General features: G+C 49.0%; 1 protein-coding gene across 1 annotated transcript in view; it reads right to left on the minus strand.

The window, feature by feature from the left end:
* Positions 1 to 16,217, minus strand: part of TNFRSF13B (TNF receptor superfamily member 13B) — an 18,238-nt gene extending 2,021 nt beyond the window's left edge. The window contains exons 1-3 of the mRNA XM_032179123.2: positions 16,128 to 16,217; positions 8,511 to 8,756; positions 149 to 334 (exon numbers count right to left, since the gene is read on the minus strand). Coding sequence (XP_032035014.2) covers positions 149 to 334; positions 8,511 to 8,756; positions 16,128 to 16,188 — 493 coding nt within the window. The 5' untranslated portion in view covers positions 16,189 to 16,217. The remainder of the gene's footprint in view (positions 1 to 148; positions 335 to 8,510; positions 8,757 to 16,127) is intronic.
* Between the last annotated feature and the right edge of the window lie 1,638 nt (positions 16,218 to 17,855).

The following is a 17,855-nucleotide window of genomic DNA, read 5'->3' on the forward strand; positions in this document are numbered from 1 at the left end:
ACCTGATTTTATCAAGCTATAGCAAGTAACAGGGATGAGCCCTGGACCTCTCCACTTAGAAACAGGGGCAGTGACAGGACCAAGGGATGGCCTGAGGCTTGTCACCCAAGCAGCGAGAAGGGCGAGGACCCCAGTTTCATGCACTCACCCTGGGAAGATTTGGCCGGACTTTGACAGGGCCTTGAGTGGGGCTGGCAGGAGCAGGTATCCCCTCTCTTCTTGAGGAAGCAGGCCACCGCCACCAGGAAGCAGCAGAGGACGGCACACAGGCAGAGCCCCAGCGTGCTGTAGACCAGGGCTACCTGATCTGCACTCAGTTTCAGCCCCGGGAGAGCTGCAAGACAGTGTGAGACCCCTCTCTGCAGTGCCTCCTCCTCTTCCCCTCATTAGGCTCAAGCAGTCCACATCCCCCCATCCCCCTGCTGTGAGCCTGTCTGGCTCCTGGAGAGGCTGGGCTCCTTTCCTGACCCTGAGGCTGCTGGGATGCTCTCTGGATCCTGGAGGAAGTTGATCCCTCCCCACATCCTGGCAGCAACTTCCTAAGGCCTCGAAGCTGGAAACGTGAGCTGGGCCTTCTTGTTGTCTCCACTTGCTAGGGCTGTAATTGGGACAGCGCTGGAGATGGGCTGATGGGTGAATCGACAGAAGAACAGACGATGCTCCAGGGAGCATGTCTCTGTGCATCCTGAACTGGGCCCTTCCTCCAAGGAGAAGGCTTCCTGGGTGAGTGTTTACAGTCGTCCTTTGGTATCCATGGGGGACTGGTTCCAGGATCCCCCACAGATACCAAAATCTGCAGATGTCCAAGTGCCTGATACAAGATGGCCTCACATTTGCATATATCCTATGTACATCCTCCTATACAATTTGAGTCATCTCTAGATTACTTATAATACCAAATACAATATAGATGCCATGTAGATGGGTGTTACACTGTATTGTTTAGGGAATAACAGTGAGAAAAAATGGCTGCAGAGGTTCAGTACAGATGCGGCTATCCCCTTTCTTTTCTGAGTATTTTCCAGCTGCTGTTGGTTGAATCCACAGACATGGGTCACATGACACAGAGGGCCCACTGTGTTTGAGAGTAGGACAGGCGACGTTACACTGAGACCAGGACAGCAGGTGCCGACCAGGAGGGCCTTGGGCATCAGGGCACCTGGCCACCCTATGACTCAGGACTTGTGCCTCCAGGTTTGGATGCCAGAGACAGACTCAGCCCAGGTGAAAGCCCTCCCCTTGGAAGTTCTCCTTATCCCAAAAGCTCTTCCTTGTCCCTGGAGCTGGGCATCCTCTAGGCCCTGGGTGGAAAGACAGATGAGCCAGATTTAAGATGACACATCAAGAAGAGCGAGTCCCACTTCGTGCTAGGCACTTCCCCTACAGCACCCCCTTCATCCTCCACTACCCCCATTAAAAAAACTGAGAATTTGTATACCATCAAATTTGCCATATTAAAGTGTACAACCAGTGGCTTTTAGCACATCATAAGGTTGTGCAGCAACGGCCACTATCTAATTGGAGGTAATTTTTATCACCAAACAGAAACCCTGTGTTATCAACAGTCACTCCCCATTCCCTCTTCCCAGCCCCTGGCAACTGTTCATCTCTTTTCTGTCTCTATGGATTTGCCTGTTCTGGACATTTCATATTATCATACAACATGTGGTCTTTTATGCCTGGCTCCTTGCACTTGGCTTTGAGTTTTCAAGGTTCACCACGTCCTGCCGTGCTGTGTATTAGAACTTCGTTCCTCTTTAGGCAGAATGGACAGACCACATCTGTTTATGCATTTAACAGGGAATGGGCATTTGGGTTGCTTCCACTTTCTGGCTATTGTGAATGACTCTGCTGTGAACATTCACATCCACATGTTTGTGTGGATGGATGTTTTCCGTTTTCTTGGGTGTATACCTAGGAGAAGAATGGCTGGGTCACATAATAACTGTTTCATTTTTTGAGGACCTGCTGGACTGCATTGCACAGCATCCGCCGTTCACACTCCATTTTACAGATGACAAAACTGAGTCTCTAAGATACTGTTCCCAGTCTCAGACCTGCACCCGGGAGGCGGTCTGACCAATTCCCAGGCCAGGGCTCCAAGCCCGCGGGCCACACAGCGGCCCCAGGGCTGGCGCTGCCCCTCTTCCTCACACACACTCTTAGATTCAGGAATCTCATAAAGTGACAGAGCTGCCAGGACTCTTAGGGGTCATCAGTGTCACTCTGTCATTTACAGGGGGGAGATGGGAACTTGAGGTTAGTGTCACTCCGCCAGCTGGTGGCTGTCCTTCCTGTCTGGTGCCCAGAGCTCAGAGAGGCCTCATGGAGGACAGCAAAGCCCCCAGGACCTGCAAACTTGGTGCCACATATCCAAGGCTTACCTGCTCCTACTCGCCTCTTGAATCAAATGCAAACACTGCCCTGGAGGCATGAGCAGGGGAGACGCTGCCAGCCCTCAGAGCACAGACAGAATGCCAGGCTACAAGTTGTTACTAAGCGGAAATGAGCGGCATTGATTCAAGGAGGAAAACTAAACATTCGTGCATATTTCAAACATTTCATCATGAGATTCTGAAACCCGACTGTTCAGAGACCATGCAAGTGTTCAGAGACCACACCCAGAGCACGGTCACCCTACATCATGCCCTGTGGGCCATCTGGGCTGGGCTGGGCCTCATCCTATCCAGGAGAGTGCCATGGGGGCAAGGTTGTGCCACTCCAGGCCTCTGCCTCAAGAAGGCCTGACAGCTTTGGTGTTTGCTCCCTTGGGCCTGAGCCACCACTCGAGAAGTCCAACTGGAGAGTCCCAGTGGAGAGGGGCAGGCCCTGAGATCAGCTGGAGGAGAAGCAAGGCCTGAATATCCCAGCATCAGAGTCGAGCCTCCAATGGCTCTATCCCCAGCACCATCTGCTTGACAGACCCCAAGCAAGAGCAGCAGAAGACCCGCCCGGCTGAGCCCTGCCTCCCCACAGAGCTACACAAGGTCACAACATGAAGATAAGGATCTGGTGACAAGTGTCCAGATCCAGTGACAAGTGTCCTTATACAAGAAAAGAAGGGAAGAGACACAGGCACGAGAGAGAAGCCATGTGAAGACAGAGGCAGCGATGGAAGTGATGTGGCCACAAGCCCAGGAGGCCTGTGACCTTATTCCTAGAAGGGGTCATGGGCACCCCCAATGTCTGCAGGACACAGAGGCTGAGCAGCTTCACGGCTGATCACATGCCAGCACCTCTCCCTCAAGTTCTAATCTCATGCCAATGCACTGTTCCTCTGTCCCCCTCCCAGGTCTCTGGTTCCTATTATTGCCAGAAGTAGCCTCTCACAGGGCCCCTGCTGCCATCACCACCATCCAGGGGCAACAGAGAGCTCTCCCCACAGCCCTGCTCTGACCCCTTCTCCCGTGGCTGCCCCTGCCCCCAGCAGGACATCAGCCTCCCAGCCTGGCACATAGGGCCCTCTGTCATCTGGCATCTGGTCCCTCCTAGTGCCATCTCCAGCTGCCCCGAATCCTTGCTCTTCCCAACTCAGTCCTCTGCAACCCCCATGTTGGGGGACAGGGTCCTGCCCTTGGTGTTTTTCCTCGTCTTCTGCCAGACAGATGAGCAGCCCCACCCACTAGGGCAGGCTCCCTGGGCCACCTGTTCCCCTCAGGGAGATGCAGACACTCCATACACCTGCCCCGGAGCCCAGGCAGGAAGCTCCTCACATCGGCCTGGAGTCGTCGCAGTAGAACCCCACGCCAGTCTCCTCTCCTGCTCAACATCTCAAGCCATTTTCAGTCCAGCTTGGGAGCCTGCCCTGCTCTCCCCACCAAGCCCCATGTGTGAGCGGCAGGGCTTTCTGTGCTCTCTTGGTGAGCATGTGGAGCAGTCAGTCTCTACCTTCAAAGCAGATCTGGGGTGGGGTCCCTCCTGCTTCTGTGGAGTGGCCACCACACTCCTGCGGGCTGGGAGCCCAACAGGAAGGGATTTAGCCCAGCCTCCAGCACAGAGCCCCTCACAGCCTCCCAACAGCACACACAGTTCTCTGCTCCTAGCAGCACATGTACGTGCTGTTGCCTCTGTCTGGAACCCTGTCCCCACCGTGTGGCTTCAACATAGTTGCTTTTTGAATGAGCAGTTCCAGCGCACAGAGCACGTGCTCCCCCAAAAACATATTCTCCCAAATCACCCTCACAGCAACGCTATGAAATTGAACAACTCCAGCCTCACAGAACTAAGGCTCAGAGAGGGTCGGTAGCTTGCTCCAGGTCACACAGCTTGTGAGGGACATAACTAGGGATCTGGCTCCACACTCCACACCCGCACCCCAGCCTGCCCTAAAGCCTCCTCCTCAGGGAAGCCTTCCTTGTCCCCATGTCACCTGCAGCTGGGTTACGTGGCCCCCGTGCACTGAGAAGAATTTGTCATCTGCGTGGCTTGTCCACTGCCTGGCCTTCCATGAGATGGTGAGCTCCATGGGTCTGGGACAGGAACTGCCTCATTCTCCCCACTCCCCACACACAGCAAGCCTGCCACAGTTCCAGGTCCCACTGAGGAGTGGCAGTTCTGAATGGTATACAAGAGAAACCTGGAGTCAGGGTGAGGTGGGGCCTGGCGGGGCTGGAGACAGGGAACGGCAGAGTTCAGGGAGCCCACGGAAGGGGGCAGAGAACAGGTCAGCCCTTCCACCATGTGCAGCTGGACAACTTGGTCACATGGTGCCCTCTGCTCCCTGCCCTTAAATAGGTCCACCTCTGGGTCCCTCCCCTGGCCATGTGGCTCCGTACTTCCTGTTTGCAATCCACAGCAAGCTTCCCCTCCTGCCCCACCAGCCCATGCGGACATCAGAGGTCAGAAGAGAACAGACCTTAACCCTGGGTCCCTGGAGAAATACAGGGCAGGGCAGGGCAGTGCACAGCGACAGTCACAGGCACCAAAAGCCTGCCATGGCACAAGTGTGGCAGCTGATGTAGGGTGAGGCATGGTAATGCCGACCCCACCCGTACGGACACGTCCTCACCCAGCCCCCAATGCTCACAGCCTTGGGCTCCATCCCTGGAACCAAGATGAGGCTCCGAGGTTCTGCCCAGTGCCCTCTGGGAAGGGGGCTTGGCTGATGGTCACACACAGGAAGTGGCTAACCTTGTCCCAGGAGCAACAGTTCACCGCCAGGGAGCAGTAGCCTGTGGATGCCACTCTGGGTCATTTTGCTGTTGCAGAGGGGACAAACTTTGGAACCCCCAGACTGTGCTCAAATCCCAGCTCAGCCATGCACTCGCTGTGTGACTGTCAGCGAGTCACTCCAAATTTGAGACTCACTTTCTCGATGTGTGAGGTGGCTAGGAATGACCCACGGGGGAATCTATTGCATCAGAGGTGGGCAATGTTCCAGGTTAGCAGGAAGTTTCAAATGTATCACTGGATGCAGGGAAGGTGTGCAGGTGGCCAGACACCAGGGCGGCAGGTACGGCCACTCACATCTATGGCTGGGCTCTTCAGCCCCTCTGTATCCACACCCCCTCCATGTGAATCTGCACTTCCCCTCGGGAGAGGCTGTGCTAGATTAAAAATGGCCTGAATTCACCATGGCTACCTCCCCCAGCTTGCTCCTTCCACCAAGAGGTGGCGTCTGTTTCCCCTCCCCTGAATCCACTGGCACTGTGAATGGAAAGAAATGCAGTGGCAGTGATGAAGTGTAAGTTCCCAGCCTAGGTGGCAAGAGGCCTGCATGCTCCTGTCTGCTGCACTCCTGTATCGTCATGAGATGGACACACCTGGCCAGCCCACTGGTCCCAGGAGGAGGATGAGAGGCACATGGAACAGAGCCAGCCTGGCGCAGCTGAGCCCAGCCAAACCCCTGACTCGGGAGAAAGCACACACCTCCGCATTTGGGTATGGCTTGTTAGGCAGCAGCAGCTAACTGGCAGGAGAGCAGGAGATGCCAGGCTAAGCAGGGACAACAGGGTGCTGGGCAACCTCCATCATCAGGCACACAGGCCCTGCCCATGGGACCTTGGCCCTGGGACCTGGCCTCATGGAAATGATGTTATCACAGGAAAGTCACTGCAAAGGAAAGGAACCAATCAGCCCCGAGAAGAGCAGGCCTGCTGTCTCTCCAGGACAGGCGGAGAGCAGGGCAAATGCCATCGCTAGTGTTTATGGATCCACAGGGCATCCCTCTTCTGTCCTTTCTGATGCCACAGAGCAGGGCAGGTGCACAAAGAGGTGTTTGCTGGGATAGGATTATTAGATCATTTCTGATGCCTGGCACTTAGCAGATGCCCAGGTCAACAGGACCCTTCTTCCCATGTCCAAAGTGGCCATCTCCAGCCACAAGTTTTTTCGTTTTCTTTACCTATTTTTTATTATTTTTATTTTTATTTTATTTTATTTTTTGGAGACACAGTCTCACTGTGTCCCTCAGGCTGGAGTGCAATGGCACGATTTTGGCTCACCGCAACATTCACCTCTTGGGTTCAAACAATTCTCCTGCCTCAGCCTCCCAAGTAGCTGGGACTACAGGTGTGCACCACCAGATCCAGCTAATTTTTGTATTTTTGGTAGAGATGGGGTTTCCCCTTGTTGATCCAGCTGATCTTGAACTCTTGACCACAAGTGATCTGCCTGCCTCTGCCTCCCAAAGTGCTAGGATTACAGGCGTGAGTCACCATGCCCAGCCTTTTCTTTTTACAATTTTTTTCCCTCTGGCAATGGCTAATGAACCACATAAACTTTTTTAGTAATACCTTTGCCTTCTCTTTCTTAGGAAGCCTCTTTTACCTCTAAATGGAATCTGATGGATTCACAGCCAGATCCTACCAGATGCACAAAGAAGAGCTGGTACCAATTCTACTGCAACTATTCCAAAAAATCAAGGAGGGCCTCCTTTAACTCATTCTGGAAAGCCAGCTTCACGCTGGTACCAAAACCTGGGAAAGACACAACAACAACAAAAAGAAAACTATAGGCCAATAACCCTGAGGAACATAGATGCAAGATGGATTACAGATTTAAATGTAAGACCCTAAACTATAAGAATCCTAGAGAAATCCTGGAAAATACAATCCTGGACATTGGCCCTGGGAAAGAATTGATGACTAAGTCCTCAAAAGCAATTGCAACAAAACAAAAATTGACAAGTGGGATCTAATTAAGTGAAAGAGCTTCTGCACTGCAAAATAAACTATCAGTATAAACAGGCAACCTACAGAATGGGAGAAAATGTTTGCAAACTATGCACCCAACAAAGGTCTAATATCCGTAATCTATGAGGAAGTTAAACAATTCAAAAAGCAAACAACAAATAACCCCATTAAAAAGTGGGCAAAAGACACGAACAGACACTTTTCAAAAGAAGACATGCAAGCAGCCAACAAACATGACAAAATGCTCAACATCACTGATCATCAGAGAAATGCAAATCAAAACCACAATGAGGGACCATCTCACACCAGTAAGAATGGCTATTGTTAGAAAGTAAAAAAAAACAGATGCTGGTGAGGCTACAGAGAAAAGGGAACGCTTATACACTGTTGGTGGAATGTAAATTAGTTCAGCTACTGTAGAAAGCAGTTTGGAGATTCCTCAGAGAACTTAAAACCGAGTTACCATTCAGCACAGCAATCCCATTACTGGGTATATATCCAAAGGAAAATAAACCATTCTACCAAAAAGACACATACACACGTATGTTCATCACAGCACAATTCACAATAGCAAAGACATGGAATCAATCTAGGTGCCCATCAAGGGTTGGATAAAGAAAACGTGGTAAATATACACAATGAAATACTACACAGCCCTAAAAAGAAAAATATGTTTTTTGCAGCAACATGGATGCAACTGGAGACCATTATCCTAAGTGAATTAATGCAGAAACAGAAAATACCACATGTTCTCACTTGTAAGTGAAATGGTAAGCATTGAATACAGATGGACATAAAGACAGGAACAACAGACACTGGGGCCTACTAGAAGAGGGGGACAGGGAGAGGGCAAGGGCTGAAAAACTACCTATCAGGTGCTATGCTCACCGCCTGGGTGACAAGACCATTTGTACCTCAAACCTTAGCATCAAGCAACATACCCATGTAACAAACCTACACATGTACTCCCAGATCTAAAATAAAAGTTGAAATTATAAATAAAATAATAATAGAAATAAATGGAGTCTGCAGCACTGGCGGAGGGCAGGTGGTGGCTGCTGCTCAGGTGCTCACCCAGGTGGGTCTGCTGCTTACTTGTGCCTGTGCTTTGAGAACTGGCACAGCCTCAGCAGCCTCTAGTGCAAGGCTCTTCCTCACATGTCAGGTCCTTTCTCCTGCTTTCTTCTTGTCCACAGACTTCTGGAAATGTTGCCTACATTGTTTTTTTTATCCTGGGATGATCTCCCCGGCTTCTGGCCATTTGCTTGGACTCTGGGCTTTGTGCATTGTGGACTCTTCTGTTCTAGGCCTGGCATCAGGCCTCCCACCCTTTCTCACCCTGTGTGACACCATGCAGATTTGCCTCAGGTGGCTTACCTGGACTTGCTTCTGAGCCTCTGTGCTCCGATCCTTGGTACCTTCCTGAGTTGTCTGAATTGTTTTCAACTTCTCCACTCCGCTGTCTCCTGAGCTCCGGTGGAAGGTTCACTGGGCTCCTGAGCTTGTTCTCACAGAAGTATGCACATTGCTTAGGGTGCTGTCCACAGATGGAGGCACAGCTGATGCAGTCCCTCAGGAGATGGTCATAGAACTTGCCTTGCTCCTTGCGGCAGCTGAGTGACCCTGGGAGAGAGAAATGCATGATACTGCTGGGTAACACAGACTAGCAAGAACTCTGGGTTTGACCACAAAGGACATCAAAGTTAAAAAAAAATACGGTAAAATTCCAGAAGGCAATTCCAGAGTAAGCCAAGTACTTTTACAATATACACATTGAAGACTATGCATTGTCCTCTCAGTACTGTTTTAGCTGCATTGCATTTTGATGTGTAGTATTTTTCCTCTACCTAGTTCAAAACGCACTTATTTTTTATTATTATTTTTTCTTTGACCTATGGGTTATTTAGAAGTGCATTTCTTAGTTTCCAAACATATGAAGATTTTCAGTTATCATTTAAAATTTAGATCTAGATTACATTGTTACGTAAGACTTTTACTTGGATTTTTCAAGCCTCATCAAGGAGAAATATTTTTTCAAATCAGCATAAGGAATGAAGGGGAAAAGCCAGAAACCTCTTTGACAAGCTGGGGGAGGGGGCTGGAAGGAAGGTGGAAAAGTTCACATGAATAGTGTTTCTTCTGTCTTAATACTAAATGAGAATTACAGCAGCTTACACAAGTATCAGTGCCAAGGCACAGAAGCCAAGGAAACTAAAGCCAAATCACACTTGCCTTAAGAGAGCACAGTGGACCCAACTTTGAATACATAAAGAAATCTGTTTGGAACAATCAGGTATCTAAAGCCTCAGAATATTTCTTTCTAATTTTTTTTTTTTTTTTGAGAAGGAGTTTCGCTCTTGTCACCCAGGCTGGAGTGCAATGGCACGATCTCAGCTCACTGCAACCTCTGCCTCCCAGGTTCAAGCAATTCTCCTGCCTCAGCCTCCCACATAGCTGGGATTACAGGTGACCACCACAACACCCGGCTATTTTTTGTATTTTTAGTAGAGATGGAGTTTCCCCATGTTGGCCAGGCTGGTCGTGAACTCCTGACCTCAGGTGATCTGCCTGCCTCGGCCTCCCAAAGTGCTGGGATTACAGGTGGCATGAACCACCGCATCTGGTCTAGCCTCAGAATTTTTCTACATGGAAGTTTTTACGTGAAAAAGGCAAGTTTCCTTTGTCTTTAGAATAAGGTATGGCTTTTGAGATGTCCTGACTTCGTAAATATGAATAAATAAATATGTATAAATAAAATATATGTGGCTCACACATATATTTTAAGGACATATTTCAGAGACAGTGCAGGATAGTGGATAAGAACCCAAATTTCAGAACCAAATTTCAGTTGGGGCCATCCCTTGCTGTACCACTTGCAAGCAGCGTGGTCTTAGCCTTTCCATGCCTCAGTTTCCTCATTTCCAACATAGGGAAAATAACAGTACTGACTTCTTGTTAGGGTTGTTGGCAGAGTTGTAGGGCCCAGCACAGTGCCTGGCACATACTAAATGCTCACTTAATGGAAGGCTTGAGTAGAATATTCATTTGAGACTCTTCACAAAGCAAATAGATCCGTTCTTGTGTCTTTGACAGAGTAAAGGAAGGAACTAAAAGATCATGGAATTCGGACCTTGGGGAAACCTCAGATGGCCCACATGGGGCCAGTGACCTCCCCTGTTCTGGCCGTGCCCTATCCCCAGGGCTCCCCTGAACTGCACAGAAACTGACACTTCCACTCTGCGTCACACAGGGTTAGCCCAGCATTGGTGTCCTTGGGGCTTTCTGTGACCTCCTGCCCTGTCGCAGGTGGTGCTGTTGCAGGTGGTGCCTGAGCGCCCCAGACCACTGACCCTCCCTGCCTGACCTCACACCCCTCCCTGCCTGACCTCACACCCCTCCCATCCCCCACCTGGGACTCAGTCCTCCCCACTGTGTTTCCCACCTGTGAGCCTCTGCTCATAGTGCCCTTTCTTCCAGGCGCCCATCTGATTTCTGCATTCTGTGGCCTCTTAACAATCTGCCTCTGATGGTGCTTCCTGTAGGGACACCTCCCTGTTCCCCAGCCCTTCAGCTGAAGTTAGTCTCTCCCAACTGTGGCTTTCTACCTTGACACGTAGTCATTTCTCCCATTAGATGACACTGTCTTTGAAGGGCCACGGCAGATTCCTGTTTCCATGGAGCTGGAGCACTCCATCTATGTTTGTGGGATGAACCAATGAATGTTCTAATTCATTAATGGGTAGTGGTTCAGGTCATGATTTAGGAGTCGGAGTCCTGGGTTCAAACCAGGGTGTCGCTGTGACATCTCCACTTTTAAACTGGGTGATCTTGGGTAAGTCACTCAGCCTCTCTGAGTTCCCCTCAATAAGTATTCATGAAGGACTTACTATGTATCAGGCACTGTGCTAGGCTCAAGTCAGACATGGTTCCCCTGCCAGGGAGCTCCCAGTCTAGTGGTGGAGTCAGACATAAAATACATACACACGAAAGAACAAAACAGCAAATTGTGGGAAGTTCTATCAAGGAAAAGAACAGGTTATGAAAAAGAACAGCAAGCAACAAATAATTTTCAAGACAATCAGGGAAAACTGGATATGGCCTGTGTATTAGACGATGTTAATAAATTATTGCTGGCAGTGATAGGATATTTGGATTATGTTTCACAGGTCTTCGTGGTCCAGTATCTGCAGGTAAAATTATATGAGATCTTGGCTGTGCTTTAAAATACACAAGGCAGGCTGCGTGCAGTGGCTCATGCCTGTAATCCCAGCACTTTGGGAGGCCGAGGTGGGTGGATCATGAGGTCAGGAGATGGAGACCATCCTGGCTAACACGGTGAAACCCCATCTCTACTAAAAAAAAAAATACAAAAAATTAGCCGGGTGTGGTGGCAGGTGCCTGTAGTCCCAGCTACTCAGGAGGCTGAGGCAGGAAAATGGCGTGAACCCGGGAGGCAGGGCTTGCAGTGAGCCGAGATCACACCACTGCACTCCAGCCTGGGCAACAAGAGCGAAACCCTGTCTCAAAAAAAAAAATAAAAAATAAAAAATAAAGAAAAGAAATGCAAGACATACATGAAAACTAAAAAACATTGCTGAAGGAAATTAAAGACTTAAATAAATGGAAAGCCATCCCATGCTCATGGATTGAAAGAAAACAAAGCATAGTTGGAAGACTCATGGTTGCCTACTTCAAAACTTATTGCAAGGCAATGCTAATTAAGATAGGGTGGTACTGGCATCAGACAGGCATAAATCAACAGAATATAATTGAGAGTCCAAAAATAAAGCCTAACAGTTATGATCAATGGATTTTCAACAGGATACCCAGACAATTCAATGGGAGAAAGAATAGTGTTTTCAAAAATGATGCTGGGTCAACTGGGTATTCACATACAAAAGAATGAATTTGGACCATTATCTCACACCACACACAAACATTAACTAAAAGTAGATCATAGACTTACATGTAAGAGCTAAAACCACATAACTCATAGAAGAGAACATAGAAGTAAATCTTCATGATTTGAGGCTAGGCAATGACACCAAATGTGCATGTGATAGAAGAGAAGATTGATCAAAATTGGACTTAATCAAAATGAAAAACTTTTGTGTTCCAAAGAAAATCATGAAGAAAGTAAAAAGACAATCCACAAATTTGGAGAAAACAGGTTCAAATATTATACCTGAAAAGGAGCTTGTATCTAAAATATAGAAAGAATGCTTATAACAGAATAATGAAAAGGCAACCCAATTTTTATATGGGCTAAATATTTCAATAGATATTTTCCCCCAAAAAACCATATAAGTGGCTAAACAAGCACATGAAAAGATGCTCAACATCATTTGTCACTAGGGAAATGCAAATCCAAACCACAGTGAGATACCACCTCACACCCCCTGGGATGGCTAGAATGAGAAAGACAGTCAATGACAAGTGTCGGTGAAGATGTGGAGAAATTGGAACCCTCGTGCATGAAGTGAATTATAAAATAGTGCAGCCACTTTGGAAAGCATTTGGCAGTTCCTTAAAATGTTAAACATAGAATTTATCATATGACCCAGCAATTCCACTTGTAGTTATCCATCTACTTAAGAGAAATGAAGACATGCTTACCCAAAACTTGAACCCAAAAGTTCATAGAAGCGTTGTTAATAATCACAGTGACAAAAAAAAGTAGAAACAACCCCAATGTCCATCCATCGATGACTGGATAAGCCACATGATATATCCATGAAATGGAATGTTATTTAACCACAAAACTGAAGGAAGTACTAACACCAGCTACAACATGGACAGCCCTTGAAAACATTATGCCAAGTGGAAGCAGCTAGTCACAATACACCGCATATGATTCCATTTATGGAAAATGTCCAAAATAGGCAAATCTATAGAGACAGAGAGTAGATTAGCCTGGGGCTAGGGAGGAATGAAGACTGACAAAGTTTCTTTTTGGGGTCATCAAAATGTTCTAAAATTAGCTTATGGTGATGGTTGCACAGCTCTGTAAATATACTAAAAACACAGACTTGTATACTTTACACAGGTGAATTTCACGGCATGTAAGTTATATGTAAATAAAGCTGCTTATTCTAGGGGAGGTGGGAACTGGGCAGATGGAGGACAAGGAGGAAAAAAAGACTCTCTTTTTTTTTTTATTACTATACTTTAGGTTTTAGGGTACGTGTGCACAATGTGCAGGTTTGTTACATATGTATCCATGTGCCATGTTGGTTTGCTGCACCCATTAACTTGTCATTTAGCATTAGGTATATCTCCTAATGCTGTCCCTCCCCCCTCCCCCTCCCCCCACCCCACAATAGTCCCCGGAGTGTGATGTTCCCCTTCCTGTGTCCATGAGTTCTCATTGTTCAATTCCCACCTATGAGTGAGAACATGCGGTGTTTGGTTTTTTGTCCTTGAGATAGTTTACTGAGAATGATGGTTTCCAGTTTCATCCATGTCCCTACAAAGGACATGAACTCATCATTTTTATGGCTGCATAGTATTCCATGGTGTATATGTGCCACATTTTCTTAACCCAGTCTATCGTTGTTGGACATTTGGGTTGGTTCCAAGTCTTTGCTATTGTGAATAGTGCCGCAATAAACATACGTGTGCATGTGTCTTTATAGCAGCATGATTTATAGTCCTTTGGATATATACCCAGTAATGGGACGGCTGGGTCAAATGGTATTTCTAGTTCTAAGTCCCTAGGAAAAAAAGACTTTCTATTATATATCTTTCAATAATTCCTGGGTTTCAAACCATCTGACTATACTATCTATTCAAAAGCAAATCTAACATCAAAAGATCAAACAAAATTAAAGACAGACCCCTGATTCTCCCCACATTTGGGTTGGGGAGCAAAGAGGGAGAAAGCCACCACCCACCATATATCACAGTGAAGGGTTGGTTTAGTGGAAGGTGGGCAGGAGGCTCTATGTGACAAGGGCAGCCTTGGAGAGGTTCCAAGACCCATTTATTGCCTGGACCTGATTCATTGCCTGGACCCATTCATTCAAAGCCACTGGACCTGATAGAGAGACAGTGCCTGACTGACAAGATGGCAGATGCCAAGCTGCCCAGAGGGCCTGTCCCTGCCCCCTCCTCTACCACCATGTGGACCTTTATAAAATCCCAGAACCATCATCAAGGAGGGCAGGAAAACCCCATGACTGACACCAGCCAGGCAGAATAGAAGCTTGAGAGAGAAGCTTCGTTGAAGGAAAGGGAAGAAAGGGAATTCATCTCTGACACTAGCTCTGTGGACTGGGCTCAGACTCTGGGCCGCCACAAATTTGGATGCAGGATGGAGACTCTCTCCTGCACCCTGAGACCAGAGAGCAGCCAAGGAGGGTGATTCTCAGAGCCCTCTGCTTGTGCCTCCTCACGTGCTTGGCCGGTTAACAGGTGCTGCACCAAGAAAGATCTCTGTGGTCGAATTAGCTTGAAAAACACTGGGTTAAAGAAAGTCAAGGCAGGTTTTTAACTGCAGGCCTTCTCAGAGCCTTTCCTCATGACTCCCCAAGAAGGGGTCTGGTAGTTTCATCAAAGCACTTTTGTGTTTTTGAGGGATGTCTGGTAGGAAAGACAGTCTTCTTCATTTTACACTGAGGGGAAGTGGCTCAGCCAAGGTCCCAGAGTGGGCCAGTGAACAACTGGCCAGGGCTGATTCGGCAGCACCAGACAGCTTCTGCCACTGCCAGGTCACAGTTCTAGCTGGGTCCTGACTCATGGTACCAGAGCCCTGGGCAATTTCATCCTGTGTCGAGGCAGCCTCTGGTCAGTGCCTTGTCCAAGTCTCTCAGAAACTTTACGTATTTGAGCCCCTGACTGCGTAGATTCTGGGGCTGTGGTGGCTGAACAGAAGAGAGGATTGGAGAACAGATTTGCTCCCTGCCTGAGGTGTGGGACAGAGCAGCAGGCAGAGGCTGTAAACCTAGGTTGTGCCCCGGGTCCATCTGGCCGTGAGTTCTGTCTGCACTGAAGGACCTGGGGCCCTTTCATAAAACCTTAGAAACCCACCCTGATAAAAATGCTACAGGGGCCAGGTGCCGTGGCTCACGTCTGTAATCCCAGCACTTTGGGAGACTGAGGCAGGTGGATCACCTGAGGTCAGGAGTTTGAGATCAGCCTGGCCAACGTGGCGAAAGCCTATCTCTACTAAAAATACAAAAAAATTAGCTGGGCGTGGTGGTGGGCACCTATAATCTCAGCCACTCATGAGGCTGAGGCAGGAGAATGGCTTGAACCCGGGAGGCAGAGGTTGCAGCAAGCCAAGATCATGCCATTGCACTCCAGCCTGGGTGACAGAGCAAGACTCTGTCTCAAAAAAAAAAAAAGCTATAGGATAAAATAGTCCAGTTTTGTCAACAAATAAATAACTGAGAAAAAAATGGGTTGAAACTGTTATAGATTAAAACATAGCCAAAAGTCTAATGTGGGACAGGCTGATTTGAACAAATCAACTGAGAAAGACATTGATGAGACAGTTGGTACAGTTTGAACCCTGGCGGGCTATGTGATGATGTTCAGGAATTGTTGTTTCAGCAGGGGTGAAGGTATGATGCTTAGTTTTTTGGTTTGTTTTTAGGGTTTGTGTTCTTAAGGAATAAATTCTGCGGTCTCTACAACTCAAACAATCTGGTGTTTGAGATTAGTATTAAAATGGTCCATCGGGCATGTAAGGGGGAAAATGGGGGCTGTGCGGGGGCCATGGTGACAAAGGGAATTCCTGCCGGTGTGGCCAACCCTGCAGCCTCAGTGGCTTCTCTCCCGGAAGGCAAGCCCCACACCCCAGAGGCATCCAGACTCGGGGCTCTCCATGTGCAGGGGCTTGGGGAGGCTGGGACTGCCCCAGTGTATGGATCTGCTGTGGCCTTGCACCCACTCGACCCTGCAACCCCCATGGCACTCAGGCCCAGCCCTCCTTACACCTCCCACCTGCCCTCCTCCCCTCCTGCCCTCCTGCCCTCCTGCCCGGCTACTCACACCACTCCTCCTGGTCCACACGGCTCCGGCCACCTCGCCTGCTCCGGCCCAGGCCACTCATTACTCAGGATGCTTATTATTAGTCTTAGATTTGATTAGTGCCTGGGCTGCACTTCCTGGGTTTTCCCCTCAACCTGTTGGATGTAAATCAGCCACACCCACTCCCGCCCCCATGCCTGTGCATTGGGTCTCAGGAGCCCAGGTGGGTGGCGGCAGCCCAGGCTCCTGGCGTCCCATGGGGTACACACAGAGCAGTGGAAGGCCTGCTGGGCCTTTCGATGAGGTATTGACTATGGGATGGCCCAGGCTCTTCTAGATCTGGCCTTGGCCACCCCTTGGTCCTGATCTCCTGCCCCCCGGCACCCACCCCAAGCCAGGCGAGCTCTCTAGCCTCCCAGCATCACTCAGGCCCTTCCCTCTTCCTGGGTATACTTATTCTATTCATTGCCTGGTCAGCTCTTCCTGCTCTTCCTTCAAGGCTCCATTGAGGTGTCACCTCCTCCAGGAAGCCATCCCTGACTGTCCCAGCCTGTCAGGTGGTGCTCATTCTCTGTATCTCCTTGACCCTGTCCAACACCTAGCAGAGCACTGGAGAGGCTGAAGCCCAGGGCCGGACAGCCTGCATTTGAATCTTGACTCTGCTGCACACCAGCAGGAGGCCTTGGTGGCAATTTGTGGAACTCCTCTGTGCCTCCATGTTCTCTGTGTAAAACAAGGATGAAGTCGGGCGTGGTGGCTCATGCCTGTAATCCTAGAACTTTGGGAGGCTGAGGCGGGTGGATTGTCTGAGCTCAGGAGTTGGAGACCACCCTGGGCAACACGGTGAAACCCCATCTCTACTAAAAAAAAATACAAAAAATTAGCTGGGCGTGGTGGCGCGTGCCTGTAGTCCCATCTATTTGGGAGGCTGAGGCAGGAGAATGAACCTGGGAGCCAGAGGCTGCAGTGAGCCGAGATCGTGCCATTGCACTCCAGCCTGGGCGACAGAGACTCCATCTCAAAAAAAAAAAAAAGCATGAGAACATTGCCCGTCTCACAGGTGGTTATGAGCATGAAATGAGGGAGCGCAGTTAGGTTCTTAGAGCAGGTTCTTGGCACACAGTAAGTCCTCAATAAAGGCCGTGGAGGATGAAAATTATGGCCCGTATTGCACTGCATGGTAACTGTACTCCTGTGTCTTCCCCATCCTCTGAAACCTCCTGGGGGATGGCAGGCCCAGCAACAGCCAAAGGCAGAGTGAGAGGAACGTAAAAGCCAAAGAAAGCCCATGGGCCCTTAGGAAGAAACTGAAGGACGAGGAGGATGTGGGCAGGTGGAGAGGAAGGAGGGAGCCTCCAGGAAGCAGCTGGAGCAGGGTGATGGTGCACAGAGCAGGAGAGGAGATGCAGACGGTCAGCAAACACAGGAAATGTCCAGTCTCCCCAAAATCAGAAAAACACAATGAACAATGAAAAACTAGCTTTCAGCCATCAGGTTGCAAAGTTTTAAAGTTGGTAACATCGAGGGCAGGGGGGTGATCTACAGAAACATGAACTCAGGGCCCACTGGAGGGAGGGAACTGGCAGCAGCATTCTGGAGAGTAACCAGCCATGGTCAGTTAAATGCAGAACACAGACCTAACCCATCCCCGAGAAATTCTCCTCCTCCGTGAGCCTCCTCATAACAGTGAGAAACGGGAAACAGTATAAATGTCCATGCAGCAGAGGATGCCTGAATAAGCAGGGTGCA

Source organism: Hylobates moloch, unplaced genomic scaffold (assembly GCF_009828535.3).
Source record: "Hylobates moloch isolate HMO894 unplaced genomic scaffold, HMol_V3 SCAFFOLD_15, whole genome shotgun sequence".
NCBI lineage: Eukaryota > Metazoa > Chordata > Mammalia > Primates > Hylobatidae > Hylobates > Hylobates moloch.